The sequence below is a fragment of the Anopheles marshallii genome, chromosome 3, assembly GCF_943734725.1.
Source record: "Anopheles marshallii chromosome 3, idAnoMarsDA_429_01, whole genome shotgun sequence".
NCBI classification, from domain to species: domain Eukaryota; kingdom Metazoa; phylum Arthropoda; class Insecta; order Diptera; family Culicidae; genus Anopheles; species Anopheles marshallii.
This window is the reverse complement of record NC_071327.1, coordinates 69,574,050-69,594,931: the sequence shown is the minus strand read 5'-3', so window position 1 is coordinate 69,594,931 and position 20,882 is coordinate 69,574,050. Positions and strand designations below refer to the sequence as shown.

The following is a 20,882-nucleotide window of genomic DNA, read 5'->3' as shown; positions in this document are numbered from 1 at the left end:
AATAGTTCTTATTTGCTTTAATTCTATAGAATAAACTCACTGACTCTGAGTCGTGAAAATGCAAAATCCGTGTATATCAAACACCATGCCCCACGGGGGACCACCTGCACAGTAATGAGTATTGCTCCACCGAGAGTTAGTGTCATGAATTATTGCTGCTGTGACTATTACGATGGTCTGTATTTAGGCACGGAATCCATTTTAATGTACTTTTTGTTTTTTTTTTGTGACGTTGGGCGATGGAGTTTAGGGTAATCAAAACACTCGTCTAATGCACACTGCACCGCCAAAAAGCCATCCACTGTCGGCCATCAACCGCACCAGCATTCGTTCGCGAAAGCACGCAACCGTGTACGGGGGGGCCCCACTTTTGGGGCCATGGAAAATGCGATTGTGCGATGCGTACGGATGCGCATTACGTGGCCGGTCCTAAATCGACAAACCGACAGGAAACCGTCAAACAATAGGCATTCAGCGGACGGGTTCAGTTTACGGTGCCTCTTATCGTGGAAATGAGTACAGAGCGTTTGATGGTTTCACCGGCAAAATGTCAAGCGGTACCATTGTCTGGTGGCAACTTTCACAAAACAAAATATGGAGCCGTATTTACGCGTCGCGGTATGCTGCCAGCTGCTGGCGTAATTAACCGCAGTAAATGGGAATGCTTTGGCCGCATTATGGAAGATTTGTTATGTTTTGTTTAATCTCCCTTAAGCTTGCAATATTTAACCCGGTGAAACAATCTAATTGTACGCTAAGAATAAGATTGCATTTGTCATTCCTGGAATAAATTAATTTCTTTAAACCATTTTCTCTTTTCAGTACTCCGGCATTCGAATCGGTCCAGTTGTTAAGCGTGATGTTATGAAGGCATCTACAATGTTGGAGCATGAAAATCAGTAAGTATATTCATCTGCAACGCCATGTGTACAAGAGACCCATATTTTTGTTGAAAATTGTTTCAATCAAACACGCAAAAAGTACAAAGTCTGATGTGGTAAAGATCTTTAATGGAGTTAGAATTTAACGTAGCCTCTCCTTTTTCTTGTTTGGTGTTAAAAAAATAACTATAATCGTACTCACTATATGGGTCCGTGTTGTCAAGCACACCTACAAAACAAATACTAAAACCATCGCACTTGCATTCGTGTACCTTCCAGGTATGCTACCATATTAGCGTTCGATGTGAAAGTGGAGCGAGACGCGCAGGAGCTGGCGGACAACTTGGGCGTCAAGGTGTTCCAGGCGGATATCATTTATCATCTGTTTGATAAGTTCATGGCGTATCGGGAGGAAATCAAACAGCGGAAGCGTGACGAATTTAAATCGATTGCCGTGTTCCCGTGCAAACTAAAGGTTAGTATGCAGTACCAACGAAACTTCATCTATAATCTCTAAAAACAAAATTGTCTAATCATCTTGTGTCTTGTTGCAGATTCTACCCCAGTTTGTGTTTAACTCACGTGACCCAATCGTGATGGGTGTGATTGTGGAGGCCGGTATCGTTAAGGAGGGTACACCCATTACAGTGCCTAGCAAAGAGGTACGTATACACGTTTGCCGAATGTTTTTTACATCGTTTGATTAACTACAATATTGACTGTTTGCCTTATTGCCTTAAAGCACACTTGCTGGCGCGTTATTCGGTGCAAAAACAAACAGCAAAGGGTACCTGTTGTATGCTAATGGAAATTAATATTCAATGACGCAAAAATATTATGAATCATTACTATTCTGTTTGTGGTGCTTGCGGTCGGAATGATGCAATAATTTGTCCGCACAATTGGATGCTCATCGATTTTGCTCGGTTGGCAAGTTTTGTGGACAGCGAAAGAATTGAACACCTTGACGCCCTTGATACTAATCGTAGTCGGTGGTCTGATACTGAAAATACTCTACTGGTTGACCATATCTGCTACTATTATTTTAAACAAAAATAAGTTTACTACAAATTGCTATAAAATCAGAATTATTTGTACGCAACATTCTTCATTGACAAAAAGATTGTGGCTGAATCAATCATATATCGAGCGAGTGTACGAATAGCATACAATTCATAACCAACAGAGGAATATCTTCACACCTAACCACGCACATCTGCACATAAAGTCACGCACATCGGTTCGGATGCCAAGCGTGCATGTAAAGTAACAACAAACCGGACCCGACCGGAAGGAAGTGGCGAGAACAGGATGGAAGGGAGCGCGCGGCCAGCGGGTAAATAACGAGATCCGGGGCAGCAAACATATGCTTCGCATTCTCTGTATCCGTGCGCGCTGGCAGCACCGCAGCTGATCATAAATTCTTCATTTCCTCTGATGCCGCACGAGTCACGGACTGGCTGTGGCCGTGATAGGGTGAGAAAGGGAGTGTGTCTGTATATGTGTGGAGAAAAAAGGAAGCCCCTGCAGTTAAGCGCAGTACTCGGGGAGGGATTAAATCGGAAGCAAACCAACAAACGCACGAACGTACAAAGCGCAAAGAATGGGCAAGAAGAAGGAATGAACCAAACATAATTTCCGGATGTTATTCTTCCGGTCTTTCATTTAAGAAAGCGAGAGGAAGTGCCAAGGCAGCAGGTAGCGGCGGGTGGTTTTGAAGCGTTGTTCCGCTTTGGACCGGAACTGTTCCGCTGTTGCGATGAGGCCAGCGGGTTTGTTTTTTTTTTTTACTGACTGTTTCGGTTCCCTCTCACATTCTTATTCTATAGCTTTCTGCGCGTGCTTCTTCTTGGTGGTGGTTTGGCGTGGTCTCGGTCGGTGTTGCTGGTATTATTCGGTTTTTACTTCCGGCCTATGTCAATTTGGGTACGCACGGGATATGGTAACTAATGGAATGGAATTTGGAAAAGTAGATTTTCGTGTTCTATCGCAGCCCCGGCGTGTTTCTAATGCCGCCGTCTTACTTACGCTCCCTTTTCCCTCTTTTTTTCTATTTGTCTCAGCCTCTAACTGACCTTCTGTACTTCCGGTTCTTCCGGTTCGTGCACACTCGCGAGACATCTGTTTCCCTTTGCCTCCCGTTTGTTGTTTATGGTACTCTTTCCGCTTACGGCCGTGGTGTGCGAGATATCTGTTCGCATTCGAGAAGGGCTACGCTACGAAACCATGAATGAATGTTCCCTTCCCTTGTTCCGGGATGTGTTTACCCCATCCATCCCAATCCCAATCCCTGCCGTTGTTGGGTTTTTGTATGCGACGCTGGGTTTGGGAACGATACGCTGCGAACTCATGAATGAATGTTTGAAACTTCGCAATAAGACAACGGACCGTAACAGATGACGGCTTGAATGGAAACAAAATAGAAGTTCTTTTGTGCTGCAAACGTGTAATGATTTCTCGACCGTAGTAAAGAATGAAGACAGATCAATGGTATGGTAAAGCAAACACAGACACACACATTTGATGAAGCTGATTTATGTAATTATGCGTCGTAGTTGTGTTGCTTTACGCCAGGTGCAAAACATAAAAACAAAACCATATTAAGAATCTGCTTTGTGTGCTTCTTTCCTTTGGTACCTTCCTACGTCTGCAAAGGATGTCGATTAGTTCGGGGCCCTTGACGATGTTTACATTGAACAATGTAGTGCGTGCTCCGGCTTGAATCGAAATATATGTTATAGCTATTTTAAGCGCATTTGCAACATGGCTGACTGAAGCTATATGTTAGGAACGGAAGTCATAAGAATAAGTTGTTCATCAAAGTTTTGGTTTTAATTATTGTATTTGCAATCCGATTTGTCAAGTAATAAATTATTTTAGATACAGAGTTCGAAGATTATTTGTACCTTGTGACAAACAATAAGATAAAAAAAATACATTAGGAATGATGTATTAAATAACTTTGCAGTATTATATCACTAATAGTTAACGAATACAGAATGTGAACGTTCGAGAATTCAAACATTTTACAATGTAATCCTGTTTTTTTTTGTGTTGGAAACTCTAGCAACGTTTCTTCGCATTCATGTAACTCTATCATCACCGCTGGAATCATATCTGTGGGCTATAATTAATGTCTGCCCAGCGTTTGTTTGCTCTGGCCACGCCTTGCATAACCAAGGGTCAAACGTCTACAGGAAGGGATTTCTTGCTGAACCGCATGGGCCCATCAGTAATGTGATCCAATTAAATAGAATCGATCGGAACGATATTAGTCGTAGGAAGCCGCCGTTACATTTCCATCTTCCGTGGTTCAAATAAATGGACAACCAATTGAGTTTCTTTCTCTTGTATTGAAATATGGGCGTCGAGAGCGTACATCTTAATATTAATTCAATATGCTGTATGTTTTAAATGTTGCTTTTATTGAGCAAGTCAGCTTATAGAACATCAATTTAATTGGGCACCGAATTTTTGAAGAATAGGTGGAGGAGGATAAGGACAAAGCTTGAAGCAAAAATATGAGTTTGTGCGAGTTATTGTACGTTCCGAATCGTCCATTTTATGAATTTGACACACGCATTCGGCTTAATCGATAAAATATTGTCCTAAAGAATTGTTATAGTAAATCTAACCAGATTTCTTATCACCGCTATAAGGTTATCGTAATACAAACTTCAATATAGACAACTCCATATACGACAAAAGCGCCCAATCTGGTGCTGCTTACACGGGCAAACCAAACTGACCCTATAAATTAATAACAAATTTCAAACCACACGAACGTTTTCAATCCTTACCTTGTGGCTGCCCGAGACACACCTTTGTTAGTTCTAACGTCTCCTGTTTAGTGGCGGAAGAAGAAACGACGGCAAGCGACAAGAAGCTAACGAGTTTCGAGAGGCCTTTTCCGGTGTAAAGACGACAAGATCTTAACCACCGGCCCTGCGTCGTGCCGTTGTTTCCAACTTTTTGGTCTCCGCTGGACACTTTGATTCGTCGTGCCCAACCGCGGTACCTTCCAGGCCGGGTCCGCCGCTTGGATTGTGGAGTCAAGTTACGCGTCAGGAAAACCTGCCGGCGATTGCACCCGGTGTAGGAGACGTGGCGGGACGCGGTAGCAACACAATTATGATACCCGTTCTCGTGTTTTTCCCCCTCTAATTTGGAAACGTTTGCTGTGTTCATTCATGGATATTGAGATCGATGCAAGATACTCACGGTCTCGTTTACTGTCTTCGCTTTTTTTTTTTGGTTTTAATAACGCTCGTTTAATTTGTGTTAAAGGACAGGTTTTTTTTTACCCCCGTGGTAAGTGGATGAATATATTAAAAAAAGGGAAGAGAACGATAGTGTCTTTGATCTTTGTGGAAGGGTCTTTCGGGTGTTTTGTGTGGCGTTTTGGCTGATTTGGGGTAATACGATCAAACCCTGCATGGCTATTGCACTTGTTAATTCGGCCGCCCTTACGGCACATGCCGGGTGTGGTAATTGGAGTTGGAGGGCGCACTAGAAACGCGATCGACTGGATGGCAAACGACGACAACGCCACCGGATTATCACCGGACGATCGCGGTGCGCCGGAGCTTTCTTCCGTCGGTTGCAGTATAATTTAACGACCGGAGGCTAAAAAGGGAAAAGCAAAAAATTAAACCAACCGATTCAACCGATTCAGGGCTTCCTGTTTTGATTTTATTTTTTCTCGCCCTACGGGAGCCTGCTCAACAGGTCGCTGATTGAATGTGGCGCGCTTGTATCGGACGGCTCCGGCGAAGGCCCTGGGTTTGAAAAACGCTCCAGTCGCCCAGTGACCGGATGCTGGACCGGCTCGGGATGTACCATTTTCTCTTATTTATGATGCTGATAAGCGCTCTCTACTATACGTTTAGTAACAAGTCCACAAGGTGTGTGTGTGTGTGTGTGTGTGCGTTTCTTTTAGACGTCTGTTTTTGTTGTTGTGTTGCTGTTGTTACACATTCGATATTCTTTGCCTGTTTCGTCGTGGTTCGATCTTTAACAAATTATACGTTACGTTCGCCCGCTGGCGAATCCGTTTTTGTTTCACCTCGCACACCCGGGCTTACGTTATATTCTAGGCAGAAATGTGTGCTGTCGATGTGGCTTTTATAACTTATTTCCTTTTCATGTACTTTTTTTTCCCTGTTTTGGGTTCGATAAAGAAAAGAAAAACGGACAGGTATTTCCAGATATAATGGAATGAGTATTTATTTCTGCTGCTGATATTACTTCTGCTTCGTTGATCTTGGTAAGAGCAAGGTGATACAGTTGTATGAAGGAATGGTTTTAGTGTGTTATATTCTACCAACTGTCAATAATTTCACTGTATTAGATTTGCGAATGGAATATTAATAATAAAAAATCTAAATTAGCTTAAATTTATTAAGTATTTTGTACAATTGATAAAATCCCTTACGATTTTAGGAAAAAACTTTATTATTATCTTCTGAATTAGAAATTTAAGAAATCAACCTAATAACTTACAGTCTTCAATAGCTCAATAGCACATAACTTAATTTTTCAGGCCGTCCTAAAATCTTAAATACTAGTGTTTTGTTTTATTGAATCTTTTAATATTTTGTAAACTAATAAGAGGGTTTTTAAGGGGTTTAGGTGGTTTTACACGCGGAGTAAGATTTTTCCGTTGTTTACCGATCTTTTTTTTTCACTATTTCGTGACAGTTCTATGTCAAGGTTAGTTCATTTAAGATAAGGGTAAATTCATATTATTCTGTAGTGTGGGGAGATTCAAATCAGAAGTCGACACACAAAAGCTTCATCAAGTCTCACAGATTCATGAATCTTCAATATACAATATAAGAGATTTTAGGTTTGTTCCGTATTTTTACTTCAGAAATAAAAACTTTTGTTCAGATGAAGTAAGTTGTAAAAGTTTCCTTAAGCAGAACATTTTATGAATCTATAAGAATTCATGAATCTTTATGAATCTTTGGATACATTCATTCAGTTTAACGATTCAATCAGATTCATAAATCAGAAATCTGTCCCAATACTATGAAATACCTATCAGACATAGTGTCATCAGCAATCAGTCTCAGTCCTCCAAGTCCTGAAGAAAAGTTCAGTTAGAAGTTATTATGTACAAGTTTTCGAAATTTAACTCGTAAATTACAGATTATGCTATTTGGTTTGGAGTACCGAGTTTATCCAAACATACAATAGCCATCCATTAATTTCTCTCATGCAAATTAGAATGATATATGTACAGCACGGTAAGAAAATGTGCCTAAAGTAATATTCTTAACCACTGCTAGAGGAGTTGCGGGAACTCCTCATATACAAAGATAACTTAACTGCGCTGGATCGAGCAAACAGGAAATCGACACAGAACGTTCCTGTTTCCTGCCTGCGGTACGTACTGCAAACAGGAACATTTCTATGTCGGATGTGCGGTTTGCCGATAGTAAATCATACACAATGGCAGTGTGTCAGCGCGTTGTATGTTGGGTGCCTGCACTATTTATCAGGGTGGTAACATTTGTCAACAGTTGTTCAATCGCCAGGAACAAGACGAAACGAACCACCAGCAATAGTGCAGGGACAGGAGCGAGAGAAAAAAAAAGACACACTACAGCCACACACACACGGCTTGGCCGATCGATTAGAGCCAAGTTAATGCTCAACATATTCGATCGCGGTGTGGTGGGGTGGCATGGTGGAAAAAAGAAAGAAAGATTTGCTTATCAAATTCGCAATACAGCCGGCAGTTTTCCTGACACGCTACACCACGTTCGCGTATCGAAATAAAGTCAATCAGCACCCAAACCAGACAACGGTGCGCCGAGTTTTGCTGCGCCACACCGAATAGCAAACAGCCGCAAGACCATCACGACACGCAACTAATCGCGAAACGCATTACGCTGAGCGTGTGAACCGCGCAGAAGGTCGATTCTCTCGTTGGGGTTCCGTTGGGGGGGAGGACCGAACCGAAGCTGAAATAATTCCTAAGTCACTGATCTATAAAAATGGCCGTCTCATATGTCTCTAGCTCTGTATTCTACCGCACCGCACGCCGTCAGCCGTACGGGGCAGAGAGATTGCCGTGGATGGACGGATGGATTTGTTGGAGGATTTTGTGCCTGATTTGATATTCATCACAGCCATGCACATGTGTTACGCAATTCAAAACGATCTTTATGTCCAACAATGGACGCCCTCACACACACACACACACACACACACACGTTGCTGTGCCGTTTGTGTCGGGTTGTTTTCTGCCTGCCAGCATAAAAAGCATAGCTATGTTGGTAGGGCGAAAAACAAAACATATCGTTACATTTTGCTGACCCCACCGGGTCTCTTTCCCATGAGCCGAGCCCGCACGATGGATGCGCATGGAAAAAAAATGTACTTTTTGCCATGTCAAACTGGCGCAAACATAGCGCAAATATATATAAAAAAAAATGCTTACGGATGTGATGTGTGTAGTAATGAGATGTAGATGGGGAAAAAAATGCCTAGAAAAGCTAGATCTAAAGGGTGTGACAAGCGACGACACCGTTGTAGGATAGGGATACAAATAATACTCGATCACGCATCACGGCCTTGTTCATTGACGATCGTTTCAATACAGTGCTTAACATAATTATACGGCTATTCGTGTTTTTTTTGTGAGAATACGAGTGAAAGTTGAAGTAATAGATACAAGGAAATTATAAAGAAATTTCACATAATGCTTCTATATATTCGCGCACAAAATTATATAAAGTAAAAATTATTTAAAGTAAAAATAAAATTCAATGAAAAAAATCCCTTTCAAATATCCGTTATTTATCGAACATATTTTTGAATATCAAACTTTAAAAATCATATCGAATATACTTACGCATTTTAAAAGGGTATTAGTAAAGTATTATGTAAAAAAAACCCCCCAAAAACCAATGCTTGTGGTCTAGACTGGACCGCGGTTCTTCATTGTCCTCACAGATTATTAGCCTGCTTACATTCAGTTTGATTCATTTCGTAGAGTCCTTCTTATTGGTTATTATTACATCCATCTTCGTATAGTCTAACCTTTAGCGCAAACAGTTTATTTTCGTAAATGTTTGGAACATAAGACTAAACATGTCATTGTGCGTGAATATGTGTGCGTAAAAACATATATATATATATATATGAAAACCAAATGAATTTCAAAATTCATAGAGCATTGTTGTTAACAATTTCGCTAGCCGTAGCCGGAATGTTATGTTACGCACTGTAGTTCGGTTTCCCACAAGAACTTTTAACGTCCAGGCACGGTGCAAAGCTGGGAATCGTTTTCCATCATCTTTGTTAAGCTACATTTAGTCCTTCATTTTATTGTGAGCCTTGATTTTCGCTTGCTGTCGTGATAAAAGTGATCCTTTTCGTTCGTAACCCTAGCGGTTTTTGTTGAGATTTATCCAACTTATATGACCAAGAATGTCTTCGTATTCTAAAACCATAACATTTAAATCTAATTTTTGATTGCTTGAAAACCAACGCAAAATATGATAGATTTACCCAAAAAGAATGAATATATAAACATATTGCATCACTCCGGTTGTTATATTTCCTTGTACGCAGCAACACCTTGTCAATCGCTATGTGTCCGCCGATTTGGTTTGCCTTCCAGCCGACCAATGATAACACGTAAGGCACAAAATGCCGCTTTTTTGTGCCCCTAAGCATGGCAACGTCAAACAGCATGTATGTGTTTGCTCAATGATAAACTATGTGCAAGTGATTAGCTATGTACGCCGCAAGGGTGAAGGTATGTTTCGGTATCGACGCCTCGATGTCTGGTGACTAGAAGTGTTCGAAAACTGCTGCCAATAAATTTTACGATCATTTTCTGTTCGATTTGAACTAAAAATAGTCTATATTTATTATCGTCCTTACTGCAATCAATAGTTGAATGTTTGTCCTTGTTTAAACTGAAGACATAATCAAAATGTTTCGACGTTTGCTTAGTAACAAGATTTAATTTAAAAAAAGCTGATTTGATATACTATTGGCAACTAGTTGTGAATAATTCAATGTGTTATGAAGTATAAAACAGCTCCATAAAATAAAACAACCTCCTTGGAGGCGAGACCGGTGTTGGACGAAAATAAAACACCAATTTCGGCATGCCTCTTGTACCCAAGCGGCTTCGACACTGCGGGAGATTTATTTTCCATGCTGATGGCCCCCGTCCTAAAATAGCTCTCCCATTCCCTACGGGGCGGCCAACTTGAACAGCCCGGCAGCCATTAAATGGCACGATTTGATTTGAAAATTCGGTCCGTTGTCTACAACCCGTCGATTGTTTTCTTTATATTTTTGTTGCGTTTCCATTATTGCCGCCCCAGAACCGACGCCGGTTTGCTGCTCACACTCGCAAAACAAGGTGACACCACGCGAAGGACAATGCGGCTGCGGCGGCTGTGCATACGCGTACCCGACCGTTATGACTTTCCATTTTTCTTTTCTTGTTGTTGTGTGTGGATGGCCCTTTTGTGAATGAAAATGGTCTCGGAGCGATTTTCTTTCGCTTGCCGCCGTGTGCCAATGCCATGCATGAATGGGGCGGAGGACACTGTGGTGGGGTGGGTGGGTTCGTTTAGTTTCTGGTTCATTGGAGTTGCCGGTGCTTTGCCAGTGTGTGTTCGCTTTCCCAGGCAGCGTGTTTTGCCTTCAATGGATTTCATTCACAGCAAGTTTTGGGTTTTCTTTGTGCAGGAAGTCTCTCCCTGTCTGTAGGGAGCCGCGAAAATGTTAGGGAGAGAAAAATGGGAACCTTTGCGTGCTGGTGGGAAAAAAAGAAAAGCCCGATTCATTTTCCATTTTACTCTCTCTCTCTCTCCACTGCTTACAGCTCATTCATACGAATGAGTATGATCTCACACAATTGCAGCAGATAGGCGCTCCTTAACAGAGAAATATAGGGCGGCCAAGCCCTCTCCTTTGATGAAATACCTCGAATGTTTAAGGACAAACGGTTTGACGGTGTGTGTAAGCTTCATTCATAAAATGCTGTTAAAGCAGTGTTCTATCCAGCCTTCGTTCCAACTCTCAGCTCTCGGCTGATGCTTTGTTTGGGGTGTGTTGTGTTCATTCATGAACTAAGCTGTTTAACCGCTTATTAAACGTGGTGCACAGTTTTACTCATTGCACTCATCGAGACATGATATATTTCTTTATTATTAGAAATTTTCCTGTTGGAGGTTTGATCCCGTCGAGACTTAACTTCAAGGCCAATTCGTAATTTTCATGTTTTATACAGCAGTAGTGTGAAGTTTACACCGTTTTGTAGCCAATATTTACTTCAAAAAATAACAATTTTTCAACCCAACACAACAGCAAAATGTATAGGAAAATGGCATTTACTTGTGTGTGGGTTTTTAATGTCAACCGATTGCAAATTCTAAGCATCGAGAGAAATCGTTGCACTGATTTCAATGTTTTGATACGCGAAATCGGAACTGCGCATTGCGCAGAACCTTCATCGGTATGTGTGGCTGTTGGAGATTGAGGCGCTGAGTGTCGAACAAACATCCTGCGACGTTTGCCGAACACTTGCCAGGAGCTTTGGCGTTGAAACACTTTGCCTCCAGTGCAAGATGAGCAGCAAAAGGGCAGTGTGTGGAGATTTAAAATGAATAGGAAAAAGTTGCACTTTAAACCGTTTTACCAGTGTCCAGCACATTTTTACTGTGCCGCTTTACCCGCAGCGGTTGAGACGGCTGCACAAACGTCGCCATTTGCGCACAGCTGCGATGATGATCAAACGCTGTCAGCGTGCCCGTTCCCGGGGCACCATTCCAGGTCCCGTCGTCTCCGTTCCCATCCCATCTGCCTGATCGATTTCGCGCACGTCCCTCTGGGGCACGATCATCAGCAAAACCTGCGCCGGACGGATGCCCGGCACTGTGTCGCGTGGCGCACGGCCAGGAGGTGTATCAAACTGATCCGCACGGAATCGTATCGCGATTGGTTGATGTTCGCCGTACGCGATCACTCAACCGAGCAACAAAACAGGAAGCAACGAATGAATGAGTTTAAATTATGAATGAATGATGCAGTCACGGGGTTCGGGGTTGTTTGTTGTAACTTTCAATATAGCGATAGGTTCGCTATAGTGTAACCGCTGGCGTAGCTCACATGGGCAGAGTTGTACGTTTGTGAATGAATTTTTTTACATTATAGTATTTTTTGGCTGGAAACAAAACGTTGACTTATGTACATATACAAAACTTTAAGAATAATTTAAATAATTTCTCGAGCCATGAAACAAGATACCATGGACAAATTCAACATTGAAGAGATCAATAGTCAAATTTAAGAAGCAAGAAATTATATTAAACAATCGATTGAGAAGTAGGTTAGCCAGCTTAACGCCGTCAGTTACAGGGTCAACAGCGGAAAACGATTCTCACGAATCGTACGAATAATTCGGACCCGTTCATCCCTTTTCAACAATGGAACACTGGATTCCAGCTCCGTAAAATTCCCAACTCGACTGTAGAAAATGAGGTTTCGATTGAGATGTCAGGCAGGCAGTTTATATTGCATGTTTTGGTACTCCATTGTAATGCTTTAGTATATATTTTAGTTATTGTACTTATTTTATAGTAAAACAGTAACAATAAATCGAAACGAATGACATAATTTGATTAGATCGATTGCAATGATCCAAGCATAAAAAGTATCAAAACACGCAGTATAAACATCCAGTGCGTCAGTAACAGAACCTAAACGACATTTTCCACAGTTGAGTAGGGATTTTACAAAGTTGGAATCCAGTGTTCCAGTGTTGAAAAGGGATGAACGGGTCCGAATTGTTTGTTTGCACTGTATACAGATAGTGTTTCGTGGTTGAACTGGACTGGTAAACCCTGTAATAATTGCTACGCAAATCACTCTCAACAAATTTCGAGTCCCTAGAGTTGAATTCAAGCAAAAATCTCTTATCAGGAATTGTTCACAAATCGACCCTTTGGTTAATTGCAAAGGCTCTCACATGCGTTACAGATCAACTGTACTAAAGCGTTGTTCGTTTGCTCTTTCCTTACAGTTTACAGATCTTGGCGTTGTAACGTCCATCGAAGCTAACCATAAACAAATCGAAAGTGCTCGAAAGGGACAGGAGGTGTGCATCAAAATCGAGCCCATACCGGGAGAAACGCCGAAAATGTATGGCCGTCACTTTGAAGAAACCGACATGCTAGTTAGTAAGGTAAGTCGTAATAATTCATCCTTAACTTGGAAGCTTTCTTTTTTTTCTGCTCTTTGTAGATGTTTTGTCGCTGTTCGTCCGTTAAAAGATGCATATTTGTTACGATTATTGTATTGCTGTCCAACAGCACCGAAACAAAGGCCAACGGGGAATATGCTTTAAAGCTGCTGGTTATGCGGTGTGGCTGTTGTTTAATTTTGCCTTTGGGGTTGTTTTTTTTTGGTTTTTGTTCTAATAATGCTTCGCCGTGGGGAATCTATTTTTGTGAAACCCCCGCGGTTCTAATGCACTTTGCGGCTGCGTGTTGTTTATTTTAAGCCAAAGTGGCAATAGCATCATCCGGCCTGTTTTTACCAACGTTAACCTACCTGCCCGTATAGTTTTACAAGCGGTGGCAGTACCAAACCACCAACCAAAAATTCTCGCCTCCCCCCCCATATCCTTCTGCCTTGAGATGCTGGGAATTCGGGTTGGGGAGTATTTAATATTTGAAAAAGGGCAGCCTCATTAATGGCCGATGGTGGACGTTAAAAATAGCACACATATTTTTCAAACCCATCATTTCTCGATATGAAAATAGCGTTTTTGTTGACCAAAAATATGTATCTGTGGTAAAAATATGTCTAGATGAGGTAGAAGAAGAATAAAAGCAACACAAAAATAAAAAAACAGTTGCTGTTGATATTGAGCTAAGCGGTGGTAAGACGTACTGCGTGTTCGTTTTGATAATAAGTTTTATAGTTTATAATTCTTTATATAGTCCTGTTTTAAGTTTAAAGTAAATGGTTCTATTGCATGTGGGAAACTTGAAGATCTTGCACAGTACAAGTACTCCAATTCAGATGTTGACCCTTTTACAGTTTAGTTAAAATAGCATGCTAAGAATCTAAACATAAATTGAAGTCTAAAATGCTAAACTAACAAGCATTAGATCCGTCCTATAAAATTATTTACTTGATAAACTCTCATTCAAAGCATAAGCATCTTAATTGCGCATTGCAAACATGTTAGATGCATTCAGTCACAAACAGTGAAGGTGTTGTTTGATGACGTAGAATGCGTGTTGCACCATCGACTGACGTCATACGGGGATGCGTTGTTTTTGCTAGGATATCGGGTCAGCCCACCAACCGACGTCATCGGAGGGGGGAGGTGACCAACCAAATTAGGTCATCGACGCCTTTGGCCGTTGCCTTCGCAATGGCCGGCCCTTTGAATGAATTATCGTTTTCAATTAAATTGCCATTGCTGTGTTTATATCCTTTGCTGTGCGTATGATATAAATATAGTTTACTTTCAATGCATTAACGTGATTCTGTCACATCTCTCTGTAAGTTAAATGAATTTTATCTGTTGTTTTAATATAAAATCTATTTCTAAACTGTCCCAGAACGGAAAGTGCTCCATTGATTGTGCTGCTTCTTTCCATTTATACTGTAATAATATTAGCCTGTTAAACATTTATTAATTTGGAAATGTACGAGGTAATGCAATATGTGTACTTAGAAGTTAAGAATATTATTTAACAGAAAATCGGTACATTACACTACCATCAAGATTAGCAGAGTTCGGATTTTCAGTCATGTTGGCTAAAGTGGATAATTCGATTAATAATGATGCACTAAATATTATGCAATATGATGTTGCGTCAAAATTTAGTAAGTAACATCAAATGGTTTATACGTTTGCAATGAAACTATAATAACTTATTTTGTTAAATTAAATAACAATATAAATAAACCGGACGCCTAATGATGCAACTAAGTAAATAGTCTAAATGTTTACTAGTTACCATCAAATTTTGCTTTTTTTCTGTAATATTTGCTGTCGATCACGCCTTATGAAATGTCTCAATTGCATGTCCGGATAATAAATATAAAGCAACGTTTTATTTCTCCTATCCACATAAAGTACGTGACCGTAGCTTGCGCCTTTGCGATTATCGATCGCACCAATGACGTCATCATTTGCGTTCACCGACGTTTCCCTGACGGTTCTTTGTTCTTTCCAAAAAGGGGAAGTAATAAAAAATCCATTCACTAACTGAACACCCTACTAAGGATGATTGATAAAAGAAACAGAACAATTCATTACAAAATGCTTCAAAAAGTTATGTAAAGTTTTACTTTCGCCCAGAGGAATAATTATTCGGGCACGCTTTTGCAACTAGGCGAAACTTTTTCGGCACGTGAAGCGCACCCTTTGAAAAATTCTATTTATAGTCTTATCAACCTGATAACATGTTAAATAACGTGCTATGCAGCAACATACACCCTTTAAAGCATATCAGAAATAAATCAATACTTGCGGGAGGGAACATAATGGTGGTAAGGGTGGAGGGGGAAAAAGGGGGGTTGGAGGGAGGTATCGCATTACGATTTACCTTTCAACTATGACGTCAATCGCAAGCTAAACAACTGTACTGGGTACATTGATCTCTGCCAGCAGCTGCCATGCGCAGTGTCCTAGTGAGGAAGGACGTTAAACACACAGGGGCTTGGCCGTCCGTAGTGCCGTGGTGCCTGCCCCACGCGACACGACACGATATGTCGTGATGCTTCATGCTTATGAAACAGCAAGCAATATTTGCTAGCAGCACTTTATGCAAACTATGTGCTATATTTTAATGATACTATTTGCTACAATATTTAATTTTATTGTACGGAGTACTACAGTTATTATTCATTTTATACATGTGAAAGGATAAAATGTGTTAAATATAACTAATACCACTGTCGATAAATGATACAATATTAGTAAAAAGCATTGTTAAAAACAGCAATATTGGGTTTGCCTATTTTGAAATTGGAAATTTTATGAAATGGAATGTCAAACCATTTACTAAACTACATAAATTGTGACAGCGTTGATTAATTACTAAACTGAAAACAATAAGTAGCATATTAGCTTTATTAAACTTTTTATCGTATATCAATAATTTTAAATCAACTTTGTACAAGTTTTCCATCGGTTCTCCACTCTTCAGTTTGTTGTTATAACGCTTCCTTCCAACATTAAGGTTAAATTAATAAAAAATTGTATAGTAAGGTTATTTGAAATTAACATTTCAGTTATTCTATCCTTTGTGTTCCTTGAGTTATTATATGTTCACAACAGCTACAATGTCTTTTTTCTTTTGTATTAACGATATTGGTTCCTTATTACATGTGATTAAACAGTTTGTTAATCGGTATGTTCTGTCTGTCTGTTTTTCGTTGTAGTTTCGTCAGTTATTAATCACTATTTATGAAGTTTCATTTTTAGATGCAAAAAGGTTTAAAAAAGCAAAAAAAAAAAAACGACGGAAAACCCTCCTCGGCCTATATTTATCAAATCCCAACAACTCCTACTCCACCTACGACGGTTATTTGTGGATTGAATTACTCCTACGACAATTAGGTCTCTACGAGCTTTGAAAAAGTGTGGGTTTCGGATACCGTCCAATATTTGTACATGTTATTTTATGATTTTATTAAATGGATCTATTTATTGCACTGTAAATTTTAGCACTTTCGATTCATGTTAACACCAAATCTTCTTGAATGAGTATAAATATGATTTCCAATGTGACAAATTTAGGACAATCTTAAGGAGGCTCGAGAGGGTTTAAGGAACGCGACATTGTCTTTAACATACTTTAAACTCGTCGAGAATATGTCGAGAACCATTTAAAAATCAAGTCAAATAAATGACGACAAAGTTAGAGTAAATATTCGCGTTTCCTATAGAAGACTTTACGTAATACTTAATTAAAATCTTTAGCGCACTAAATTGCACCGAACAGTGTTTTGAAGAAGTAGGTGAAACATATGCTCTTACCATTTCAAATTATTTTAAAAAACATTACGGGCACTAGCAAAGCTATTTGTGAAATTCTTTTAAAACTGTCACTTCTTGCTTTACAAATTCACTGTAGCTTATTTTGATGGACTTTAAAGAAACTTCTTGACCTTGCTTACCTTCGAGTCGTGCGATGGCGAATGAATATCAGTGTAGCAGATACTAGTTAGAGATTATTTAATTATAATTGACATGAATGCCACATGAAACTCAAAATGGTTTCTATGCAGGGCAACAAAAGCTCTATGAAGGAATTATAACCTATAGTTAGGTCGATTTTCATCACTTTAAGTGTGAAATGTCATCATCTAAGAACAATAGACTTTATCGTATCGAACAGTACCATCACCAAGTACGGTATTCATCATGCTGTAGTTGATGAATTCGGGGTTTTTCGCTTAAATATTTTCACATTTCCACTCGGCGAGCATTTAAATGTACGCTGATGCTTGTACCCTAGCAACCAGCCTCCATTGAAACTTTGTACCGATCTACCGATTGACGTCATTGTTGACCTAATTTTGTGCCAGTAAATTGCAGGCTGGAGGGTGGCTGGATGGGGGGTCGTATCCTGTGGGATAGCCATCCCCAGCACTGCGTCGCTTTCAAGGCCGTATCCGTAAAAGCTCAACCCGGAAACCCGATGGCCATTGCACACAGAAGGGGGCAGATCTTCGCCTGGATCCAGGATAGCCGTGTACAACGCCAGGAAGGGGGGCTCGTTTGACATAACATAGGCTGGTGTTTGCTACATAGGGGGCCGGACTGGTGGGAGCTCAATGCTAAAAATATCTCGCCACTGTGGCTGTGTGGCTCTGTGTTTTTCTTTTTTTGTTAAATATCCATTTCAACCTCTCCCGTGTCTTGATTGGTTTCTGGTTCCCCAAGGTTCTGGTGCCACGTTGGTAGGGTGATCCGGACTGGGGCCCACCCCAAGTGCCCGTTACTAACGGCACATATCGCTTATCCAGGACCAGTTTCAGCAACAACCCGCGGCCCGTTTCGTCAGGGCTGGCGCTTTAGGGGCTAAAAATAGCCTGACCTGTTGTACATGACCACAATATCCCTTCCGTGTTCCTTACACTCCCGAGCAAATAATTGTATATGTGGAAAAACAGAGAGGAAAAACACATAGCATCTCCTTGGAACCGTTCCAATGGGGATGGAATTTTCATTCATATATGCCGCTGAACGAAGTTTACATACAGTCGAATGTTAAAATTTATTTTTTCCCTTGAAATAATTAATATTCCAGGGGTATAACATGGGTGTAAATATATATATATATATAGACTCTGTGCAAATGGTTCGTTTTCTTTCACAAACATCAAATTTCATTGTAAAGCTCGCCCAGGAACGGCAATGTGTTCCCGTGCCGCGACCACATTCATTCAACATGACGTGCACGGGCGTCAAAGAAATGTGCAGCCGTCGTATCCCAGTGACCTACTTTCACGTTGCCCAGGATTTTATCGATTTTTCGAACACCGGGCGCATTCGCATCACGGCCCACACCCCTCCTCTGCCTGCTTATGCTGTGCCGTTTTCGGGACTGTTCTTCCCGCAGGGAAATAGTACATGGGGACTCCGTGTCCTTATGTACTTCACGAATTCGCTGTGCGTTTTGTCTCTTTCAGGCACCATTCACTGTATCGCGTGCTCTCCTGCAATGTGTGTTTCGTAAGGAAGGATCCCGCTTTTTCTCAAACACTTCACGCTTCTGCCGATGACTACCGATACGAGTTCCGCACCAAACTGGTAGAGAATGGTTTTCCTTAGTGTTTCACCATTTTCCCTACCACAAATAATAAGCTCAGCGATCAGGAACGCAGCAGCGCTCAGAAGGTAGCCGTTGCCTTCCATTGCTGGTGGGCTCGGTTCTATTTATTTTGCCGCCCAGCCACCCACCTCGCACGTTATGTACCCGTAGGAATCCATGTATTTATATACATCAGGCGGCTGTTATGTGTACCGATCTTCTTTTTTTTTTTTTGCCCCCCAAAAAATTCCATGGATACATGACCTCGGCGGTTCGCGCGCGGGGTTTTGCTGTGGAATGTTGTGGATTACAATTTGTGACGTCGAACGTAACGATTTCCCGCAGGACGGAGGGAACGGTTGATGGTGGTGATACCGTAAGAGGTCGATGCGGTTGGGTTGAGAAATTTGGCCAAAAGCTTCCGAGGTTATCACACCCAGTAACAGCGTGATGACGTCAATCGGTACCAGCGTTTGCGACCCAATTTATATGGTTCGGTTCTCAAGAAGGTTTTTTTTATTTTTTGCTGTTGTTTTCTTTATGAAAATGGTATTAGAATTAGATTTTTGCAGGACGGCGCCTTCTATTACCATCAGTAACGTTGCACTAATTATAGTTAGCAGAACAGTGTTTGTTCTGTAGGTTATTATTAGAAGCTTGGCTGATGTTACGCTTTGGTGAGCAGTTAACGATTGTTTAATTATAAACTTCTGTGCTGTGATTAACGGTGGACATTTGTACAGTTTTGTGTTTAAGCTTGAATTAATGGATATTTACATCGTTATATTTACTCATTATTCGTTAAAAAGAATGATAGTACAGGGTTTTTTGGGTGATAGAACAACGCAAGCACGTAACAAAACAAGCGCGGCACATGATATCATAATGGCAGCGCACCTTACCACAAAACCCGTACGATGGTAGAAGTGAAGTACAATCCGAGAAGTATAAACGTATTCTAGGTTTGATTTTCACACCCAGACGATGGTTGTTGGTAACATTTACTTTATTTTTCATGAATTAAAGCATATTTAATTCGATAAATGCAGTAAACATTGCTTCGGTTCAAAACAAACATCGTTCGGTTGTCAAAATTCTTCCCAGACCGCGTTTATACTGGTCGGATCGTACTTGGCTCATACCGTCGTATGGGTTTTGGGGAAAGGTGCGCTTGCATTGTGAAATCATGTGCTTGCGTTAATCTATGTCTGCTGAGGTTGTGGTGTCTTCTAATCTAAATCTTCTAAATCTTCTGAAATGTCCTGTGCTGTGCTTGTTGTGATAGACGATTGTGTTGTTCTGTCATCTAAAAAACCCTGTATACAATTTGTTTTTTGGCACATCGTACATCAGATAATCTTCCTGAGGTAGAATAGATTTTTTATGTCCATTTTATGTATACTTCAAAGTTGAGTATATATTTTCCTAGCATACCATTTACAACCTGCCGTAGAAATATCCCGTTTTCCGTTCAAGGGCAAGTCCTTTCCCCAGAAAAACGCTCAATCAATAACATTTTATCAATGAATAGTGTCTGCATAGGTCTGCATCACGCTGTCTCTATTCCATTTATGGTTGGCAAGCATTTTCCTTCCGTTAAACAACTTAAAGTTGCCTCACCAAAAATGTCTTATTTATCATTTTTTCTTCTTACGGTACCATTTCAGATTTCCCGTCAAAGTATCGATGCGTGCAAGGACTACTTCCGGGACGATCTATTGAAATCCGACTGGACGCTTATGGTGGAACTGAAGAAGACCTTCCAGATATTGTAGATTGCTTTCGGATTGATTTTGGTGTCCGTTTTCTTTTTAATGATTTTATTTCTGTGTGTCAATTTGGTTTCTATCGTCCTAAAGGCAGCCTTTTTTTTGTTTCAACTTCCCTGCTGTGCATCACGAGCACACAGCAGCAAAATTGTGATTTCAAACGAAAACAAAGTCAATGCACTGTTCAACGCTAGTCCCTTGTTAGTGTTCACTCGTGCCCGTGTGGCGAATATAGTTTAATAACTCGCTTTTAATATTTACACCTCAAGTCAACTTTAAGTAGGGGTTGATTGCGATTTTAATTGTCTCAATTTAGTTTCGAGTTACACTTCTTCCTCGATAAAGCAATTGCCAACACAAAGTTACTCCTAAAAGTGTGCAAATCCCGACAGCAATTAATGCCGATTACAATA

The 20,882-nt window shown here is 40.6% G+C and overlaps 1 protein-coding gene across 1 annotated transcript in view; it reads left to right on the top strand.

Annotated features, from left to right (window-relative positions):
- Positions 1 to 20,475, top strand: part of LOC128715854 (eukaryotic translation initiation factor 5B) — a 32,904-nt gene extending 12,429 nt beyond the window's left edge. The window contains exons 4-8 of the mRNA XM_053810772.1: positions 823 to 899; positions 1,161 to 1,356; positions 1,436 to 1,543; positions 12,940 to 13,101; positions 20,368 to 20,475. Of these exons, the coding sequence (XP_053666747.1) occupies positions 823 to 899; positions 1,161 to 1,356; positions 1,436 to 1,543; positions 12,940 to 13,101; positions 20,368 to 20,475 (651 nt within the window). The remainder of the gene's footprint in view (positions 1 to 822; positions 900 to 1,160; positions 1,357 to 1,435; positions 1,544 to 12,939; positions 13,102 to 20,367) is intronic.
- Positions 20,476 to 20,882: the final 407 nt, after the last annotated feature.